The 7908-nt window shown below is 35.9% G+C and overlaps 2 protein-coding genes and 1 long non-coding RNA gene across 7 annotated transcripts; 1 reads left to right on the top strand and 2 right to left on the bottom strand.

Annotated features, from left to right (window-relative positions):
• Positions 1–93: 93 nt before the first annotated feature.
• On the top strand, positions 94–3068 carry LOC140969999 (mitochondrial pyruvate carrier 1-like). 5 transcript variants are annotated; one of them, XM_073431536.1, is made up of 5 exons: positions 94–232; positions 1387–1503; positions 1588–1642; positions 1713–1848; positions 2696–3068. In XM_073431536.1, the coding sequence occupies exons 2-5, from the start codon at positions 1411–1413 to the stop codon at positions 2733–2735; spliced, it is 324 nt and encodes a 107-aa protein (XP_073287637.1). In that variant the 5' UTR covers positions 94–232; positions 1387–1410; the 3' UTR covers positions 2736–3068. The 5 variants fall into 5 exon arrangements, with proteins under 5 accessions (XP_073287637.1, XP_073287641.1, XP_073287639.1 ...); XM_073431540.1 differs by having other exon boundaries at positions 131–153; XM_073431538.1 differs by having other exon boundaries at positions 188–268.
• On the bottom strand, positions 1686–2689 carry LOC140970002 (uncharacterized). The gene is made up of 2 exons (XR_012174044.1): positions 1964–2689; positions 1686–1929 (listed from the first exon to the last, which is right to left on the bottom strand). It is a non-coding gene; the product is annotated as an uncharacterized lncRNA (long non-coding RNA).
• Positions 3069–3245: 177 nt separating the features above from the next.
• On the bottom strand, positions 3246–7908 carry LOC140969998 (uncharacterized). Its single transcript, XM_073431535.1, has 11 exons — positions 7831–7908; positions 7290–7319; positions 7054–7190; positions 6060–6239; positions 5911–5974; positions 5681–5788; positions 5264–5417; positions 4436–4525; positions 4007–4062; positions 3621–3678; positions 3246–3539 (listed from the first exon to the last, which is right to left on the bottom strand). The coding sequence occupies exons 1-11, from the start codon at positions 7906–7908 to the stop codon at positions 3376–3378; spliced, it is 1119 nt and encodes a 372-aa protein (XP_073287636.1). The 3' UTR covers positions 3246–3375.

Genomic DNA, 7908 nt, shown 5'->3' with positions numbered 1-7908 from the left:
CTTTTTGTTGTGAATATGGGTAGGGTTGACCCATCTCACAGATTAGGATCCGTGAGACGGTCTCAAGTAAGACCCACTCAAATAACAATAGGTATTACCCTGCCGCGACCACACGGTTTCATATAGTCGTCGTAGCACACGAGTATTCCCCAGGTTCTTTCGTTTTCCTATCCCCAAATCATAATATGACCGATTAGTTGACGAATTTCCGATCAAATTATTCTCCTTTGAGGTAAAACTACGAACTCTGGATCATATGTTTGCGCGTGTATGTGTTTTTTTTTTTTTTTAAAAACAAGGTACGTGTGTGTTTTTATAAGTGCATGCTTATCACGGACTTTTAAATTTTTTTTTTACAAAAAACATTGTTGAATTTGTAAAAATTCGAGCTTTTGTTAAAAAAAATTAGAGACTGTAGCAGTAGGTGTGGACTTTGGAAAATTGGGGTGGTAGTGGCTTCCGGCTAATATGTAATTTGTAAGAATTATAATGGTATGCTGGCTTTGACCTGTTTTGGAATTTATTTCTTATTTGGGTGAAAAACTGGAATTTTTTTGATCTAGTTTTTTGTTTGGAATCTTATTGTCGATGGAGCTGAGGTACTATTATGTTCACTTAGAGTTTGGTATCAAGGAATCGAAGTCTTGGAAGTAGAATAAGGAGTAATTTTATCCAAACTTGGATATATTTTTCATCTTTAACTCCTTGAACTGGATGAATTCTATGGACCCAAAACGCACCATGGACATTTTTTCTGTATTCATGTTGTCTACAAAGACGATTGATTAGTCACTTCTCTCCCTTCTCTTCAACCATCTCATCCCCTTGCTGTCTTTTTTTGTTTCTACCTTTTGGTTGATTCTGTTCATGTGTTTTTGACGCGAAAATTGATTAGTTTATTTCCATGAAAAGTGGAAGTATGCAAGAAAAAAATCAGCAGACCCATTATTCGGTTTGCAAATATTGGCAGCAGTTAGATAGTAACATATGAGTAATTTTGAGTTTTTTGATGTTATGTTTCGAATATCTTTGGCATGTCGGGATCTTTCAACATCCGACAAGACTCTGAATTTCTGATACATGTCTTTGTCATATTTGTTCATGTCTTGATGCTTTTTGTCATATTTTGTTGGACGTGGTAGAGAATTTTAACATTCCATTGGACTGTGGCCATAACTTTATAACCTCGAGATAACTTATTGAATTATCTTTTGCATGTCCGGATTTTGAAGTCTTGACTCTTGTTTTCTTCTAACAAAATTTTCAGGTGTTTTGAAAAATGGTCAAGTTCTTAAAGTGTACTCTGCCATGATTTTGTGAACATTTTAGCTTGTTTTTGCTTTACTATATCCTGATTCATTCTGACTTTTTGATTGTGTCCTGCAGATTTGTTGAGTTGTTCTCTCATTTATGGCTTCCTTCAAAGCATTTCTAAACAGTCCTGTTGGTCCCAAAACTACTCATTTTTGGGGTCCTGTAGCTAATTGGGGATTTGTTATAGCTGTATGCTTCTATGCCTAAGTTTATATGCAAAATTAGTTATTTGATGGTGAAATTTTGTCTAATATTTTCTTATTGGTTTTCCAGGGGCTTGTTGATATGAAAAAACCTCCAGAAATGATATCTGGAAACATGACTGGAGGTGAAATAATGTGATTCTGATACTGCCCTGATTACGTTTGTGGATGCTAACTATTATTTACATGATGCAGCCATGTGTGTATATTCTGCATTGTTCATGAGGTTTGCATGGATGGTACAGCCTCGTAACTATTTGTTACTTGCTTGTCATGCTTCAAATGAGTCGGTGCAACTTTATCAACTGTCCCGCTGGGCCAAGGGTCAAGGGTATGTGGTTTAACACTTCAGTTTGATTCCTGTGGCTCTTATGCTTTATCTCTAATCCTGCACAGATAGATCGATGTATTACTGCCGTCATCCTTTTTCAATGTTATTTTTTCACTTCTTCAGAGAAATTAATATTTTTTATTTTTTGTTAACTATTTTTAGTGTTTATACAAATTTAAATCGTCTATAACATTTAGGAAAATATGGTTATTGGCCACATGATGTGAGTTTCAAGGGTTAAAGTTAATTAGGAAGATTAAAATTGTAAGACAGGCAATATAAAGGGGAACCAGGAATATGTTAGTTCATAGCGATACCTCCTTTCCTTGCATGCACTTTTCTTACTGAACAAAAATTTCATGACTATATTTTCTTTTCTTTGTCATGTACTTATCTCTTGATGTTGAAACGACGACAAGTTGTAAAACAGTTCTCTCTTTGTTTGGTTCTGTTTTTTTGGGAAAGTTGGATGGAGTTTCATGCGCAGGGTTGTGGGGAGGCTGGTAGATAGCGAGCTTAAAAAAAGAGCGGAGAATGGGAGAATTCAGTTTCTAAAAATGAAGACCATTGATCTATTAATTCATTGATGCTGGACTCGATGCAAGCTTGGATATATTTATTCACACAAAGCCCCTTCCTCTTGAAATTTTGTATTGGTTTGTATGTCTAGTTTATGGGAATGTCTTTGCATCAAATGTGATTTTAGGTGTTTGAACCACATTTGATCCTTGCAATATCATAAGTTGTGTGTTTCTCATCAATTATCATTTTGGTGTGTATAATTTTACACGAGTATGTATTGTTGTCCTGTTTTGTAGCAGCTTTGGAATAACAAGTACTTTTGCAGGTATCTGGAGCATAAGAAAGCCGAGCCTTCGTCTCAATGAAATATTCTGCTTTTCTATATCTTCCAGCATTCAAACAAGTGCCTCCTCTCCTCTCCTCTCCTCTCCTCTCCTCCACCTAGCACCAGGAAAACAAAGAAAACCTGAACTCTCCATGGTTTCGTCTTATTATATTCATTTTTATGTATTTATTATATCGTGAAAGCACTCCGTCGGCTCATTTTAGTCGACAGATTTTTGCAGCTTTGTTCCACACTGCCAGCATGGAGATTGGATTATGATGAAACTTGTGGGTGTCAATTGTTTTGTCCATGATAATCTTGACTATTGATGCACTGATGCACATTTCTCATATAATTATACTCGTTAAAATGACTTGTTCCTCGCATATCTTTGTTCCATATGCCTTGTGAACATTTTACTTTTTCTTTTGGTTTTAGATGTCTTATTCATCCAGATTATTTCCTGTTAATCATAATTTATAAATTATTTTACTGTTCCTACTCTTAAGATATTTTTAAAAACTCTTTTGTCAATTGCAATTCGATCAGGGAATGAAAGTGAAACGTAATCAGGGGGAAAAATCTCAATATAAATACAAATCTCGACACAAGTAACCAGTTTCGACTTGCACACCACACCGTAACTTAATCCACTTCCGTAAAATAAGCTTGTTTTGATGTTAATGTTCTTCAACTTTTGACCTCTTGCTACTTTTTTTGATCGACATTTTCTTAGATCCCTTGTGTTCTCTAGAACCCATTTTTCGTTTTACATGCAGGGGTTTCTCTTCAATTATGTCGAGACCCGGTGTACCTTGTGGCTCAGGTGCACAAACAGCGATTTCTGTACAAAATATTAAGATAGAATAGAATCGGGTTTGTAAAAGCAAAAAAATAAGCGCACGAAGTAAACAAATAAGCATACCTTCACTGCGATAATGCGAATCGAAAAACACATTAGTAAGCGGCTGCTTCAAGAAAACCTGCAAAAAATACAAGTAGGAAAAATATTCATCAGCAGACAAGGGACAAGAATGGTTGGTCATAGCCCCTACAGTTGTGAAATTTTGTCCACCTACGCCTAGGCAAGTGAAAGGATAAAAAGAAATAAAAATTGAATCGTCATTCACCCATAAATACATATGATTTTTGGCTGCTTCAAAAGTAACACTTCAGGAACTTCAAATAAGATGGATGCAATTGCGGTTCTTGGCGAAAAGTTTTGCAGAAGTGGACAAACCTCGAGAATTCTAAATGAACTCGGACTTGAGTAACTAATAAGTACTGTTAAAAGTTTATTTCATGGCATACCGCAGATAGAAGTTGCCGTGAATGAATGTCCCAAATGCGCAGATAGCTGTCAAGCCCTAGTAGAAAGCCGAATCACCCAGTCAGCAAATAACTCCAACCATAGAAAAAACAAATAGTCCTGGAACCATACATGAAACAGCTTTTTTTTTTTTTGAATAATTGCGAAAACAGTGCTCTTCATAGAAATATATCTGGAATTAGAACAGTGACAGTCTCAGCTTTCAAACAAAGATTTTCGGCGCAAAAAATGGTAGGATGTTATACCTGGAACAGTGCCGAAGTAGTTTTGATCATCAGAGCCATGTACATTTTGAGTTTGTTATTTATAATTCATACGTTAAGATTAAATTGAACTGGAGATATTAAGCCCAGGACATTGCACACAATAAGAATATCTTATGATGCCCCAATTTCTTATAATGTACTCACCACATGAAGCAAGCACAGGAAGTTCTGGATGCCTGGCTATGGATCTTATACTTCCAGAACATTTTCCGATAAAGCATCCCAAGAGTTTCCCTACAGTTTTCAAACAATATACAAATAATAGAAACTCGTGTACCCAATATAATAGACAGATTGCAATCTCGAATTAGCATAACACACAAGTTGAGGCTTGAAAACTAAAAAACCAACACAACTGGAACAAGAAGAAATTATAATTATAATAAGTAAAATAGGTGAAATGCGAGATTAAAAGACTTTCAGAACAGAAAGGTGTGCCAACCACATTGAAGCAAAGGAATCAAGAAGTAATTTGGCTAAACCAAAAAACCTGACAGCATCTGACACAAGAATGTGCTCACACTTGAATGGGTAATCATGGTCATCAATTTTCGAACACTTAAAAATTAAAAACAACTACACGGTAAAACAAAGTGGCTGAACTCCACTGCCACTGCTAAGATACAAAATTCCTGCTAATATCAGGCGGATATATCGATGTTCCAAAGACGTGTTGTATTATTTTGACGCCATAAAAATAAAAGAATTATGTGTTTCAAAAGAAAAATGCTCTTTGTAAGGACTGTGAGAGAAGACAAATTATTTACATCTTAGAGAATTGTAAGTGTGAACAACATAAATTATGAATGTTTCAGGTCCAGAAACTATATTGCACCATGTTACACAGTTTGGTACAGCAACAGAAGAATTGCCGTTATAACATGGTTCAGAGCCGTTTCGTTTAGAAGAATACAAAAAGAGATTCAATTTCCAATAATCAAGCGGCACCAGAAAAAGGCACCTAAAGAATACCTGTGCGCATATCAATGGAACCAAGATCACCTGAGCCATTTCCTACATGTATTGTATGTCCATCCAAATCTTCGGCAACAGATTTAATAGGAGTATCCCGGAATTCAATTGACATGATAGGTCTTCTCTGGGAAGATATATCATACAGTCGAACCTACCATATGATATGGTTGGTTCAGTAAGTTACGGAAAACACAAAGATTTGTATAAATTTTTTATTTTCAACTTCTCTACAGGGTTACGATTACATCGTTCATTTCAATATTCAAGAATCTCAACTAAGCAATCAGACAAGGTCAGCACAAGTATACCATAATTAAAGTGACAAGTTTTCTCGCAGCTAAATCTCAGTGTAAAGCTGCCCTTTCATCTTAAGCACACAGCAAATTTAAGAGAAAAATTTGAGTAGAACATTACCTGATGGGAATTGGTGCCAGCCACAAATTTACGGTGATCATCTTTACTCAAGAAGGTCGCAGATGTAAACAAAGTTGGAGTAAATATGCCAAGAGAGTTTTTTGGGGGCTGCACAAGATAGATTCAGCAATATAAAACATTTAACCCAATTCAAGAGCAGTTATAATTTCTGCGTCGAGCATTCACACCTAAAAAGACTGCAAAAAACATAGAGTAAAGTAGTAACTAACAGATTTTGCAGCCCAGATTTTTGTATTATTGCTAAGATCCCATATATTCACTTCAACACCCTTCCTGAGTGTTATTTAAATAGGTTACAGTCCCTCAAACAATTCGAAAAGACTATTTAGTTTATAAATGTACGGGCTAATAAGCTTACCCTCCATATAGAGCATAGTTCTCACTTTCATCTATTTTTGAAAGCAAGATCTCCCCAAATCCACTTATATTCCATGTAGTTGTAGAAGGATTGTGCATGAACTCTGCTGATGATTTGGTTACATCAATTGATTCCAAGCTCACATGGCCTTTTCTTGTGCAGACATGCAACATACATGACCTAAACAAAGATATTAGAAAGTCGACATGTGCAATAGAGCCACACACAGTAAACACAAAAGAATGAAAAATTAAAACATTGAAACCGTCAAGTAAACAGGTAACTGCACTGCCGCTGCATTTCAAGTTCTACGATCAGAGCTCATAAATCCTACAGTTAGTGTCCTATAATACCAGATTTATCAATGGTCCCCCTTTGAAAAAATTTAGCTCAATGTCCATGAAGAAAAAGGTTAATCAATTGACTGTCAGCTAAACCATATCGTAGCACTACATTCTATTATGGGCCATTTCAATGTTTATGATGCGACCTAATTACTTTATCCTAAGAAATTATAGGAAGATCTTTCCTACAAATTATAAATAAACAGAATGTTGCAATTGAGTATGTCGATATCCCAAGACATGGTTCATAAAAGGAGGAAACAAAAAATTACATAGATACTAGTGTTGCACGAGTAAGTTGATATGTGAAATCAGTGACTCGTAGTATCCTTCACCAACAAAGAAAAAAAATGTTCACGAAAAATTAACTAGAGCAGAAAAAAAAGATCAAACATATCCCCGTTCACTATTCACAGGCTTGCACTTGGTAATGACAGTTTACATTATATCATCCTCTTCCGGGTCGAAGAAAGAAGCCAAAACTGCTAGTGATCTATATTTCTTCACATCAATCACATATTTCTTCACATCAATCACCCAGTTCCAACCGAAGAAAAAACCAATAAATCACCTTGAGAAACAAAAGGTACATCTGGATAGGTTTACTCACGACAAAACAGAAAAAGGAAAAAGGTGGGAAAGTATGATACCTGGATGATGACTCTGATTGGTGTTTTTTTAACAAATGCAATCCAATGATGGTATCATCCTGCAGACTGGTTGCAGTTTCATATAAACTTGGAATGTGAACACGAAGATTACCATTAATTGCACTAATCACCTCGATCTGTGGAACAAACTATCATCACTAACATGTTTGCCAGGGTTTGCGAAAGGTGACAGAGATTTATAACATTTGATATTATGAAGCAAGAAAAAGACTTACCGAACCACATTTTCTTGCAATACCGAGCAGCTGCCATGTTACATATTTCCATGCAATACACCCAACAATATGTCAAACCACAATAGACAGAACAATTTGCTTAAAACAAGTTTATTGTAATTCAACTTAAAAACCCAGCAACTGAAGAACAGGATATGGACCTTAAACAAGATCTTAAAGATGCCACATTTATCAGTTATTACATTATCACCATCTACATATTTGTCCGTGCATTGACAGAGTATGAGGAACGTCCGAGTCCCCAGATTCCTCATAACCAAAGATACAACCAACGAAAAGTTTTCCGCTGAAGATTCAACATAATTTCCTTTGACTGGGTAGGACATAGTCAGGGTAATTAAAATAGAAAACTACAGAATTTTGCAAACCTAACGACCAGGAAAAATTTTACCCAGCTCGATACATTCCAATAGTGAAAATTAAAAATATCAATTGGCTGCAGGTAAGATATCTCATCACTAAAAGCTCAGCACAATCACCACAAATCATGTCACTAAAATATACATCCAAAATAAGGTACCGGGTCAGACTCTCTGTCTAGAATCGATGCAGCAAGCACGCATTTAGATGAATCCGGGTCTCCCCAACGCTCCACCAT

Source organism: Primulina huaijiensis, unplaced genomic scaffold (assembly GCF_012295235.1).
Source record: "Primulina huaijiensis isolate GDHJ02 unplaced genomic scaffold, ASM1229523v2 scaffold43275, whole genome shotgun sequence".
NCBI classification, from domain to species: domain Eukaryota; kingdom Viridiplantae; phylum Streptophyta; class Magnoliopsida; order Lamiales; family Gesneriaceae; genus Primulina; species Primulina huaijiensis.
Note: the sequence above shows the minus strand (reverse complement) of the source record. Positions and strands in the feature narration are given on the sequence as shown.

Coding starts and splice junctions, on each gene's coding strand:
- LOC140969999 (XM_073431536.1), top strand. CDS start 1,411: ATGGCTTCCTTCAAAGCATTTCTAAACAGTCCTGTTGGTCCCAAAACT. Junction 1,643..1,712: donor ATCTGGAAACATGACTGGAG/GTGAAATAATGT, acceptor TACATGATGCAG/CCATGTGTGTATATTCTGCA. Junction 1,849..2,695: donor CGCTGGGCCAAGGGTCAAGG/GTATGTGGTTTA, acceptor GTACTTTTGCAG/GTATCTGGAGCATAAGAAAG.
- LOC140969998 (XM_073431535.1), bottom strand. CDS start 7,908: ATGGTGGAGCGTTGGGGAGACCCGGATTCATCTAAATGCGTGCTTGCT. Junction 6,240..7,053: donor CAATCAGAGTCATCATCCAG/GTATCATACTTT, acceptor ATCTTTGTTTAG/GTCATGTATGTTGCATGTCT. Junction 5,975..6,059: donor AACTATGCTCTATATGGAGG/GTAAGCTTATTA, acceptor AATAACACTCAG/GAAGGGTGTTGAAGTGAATA.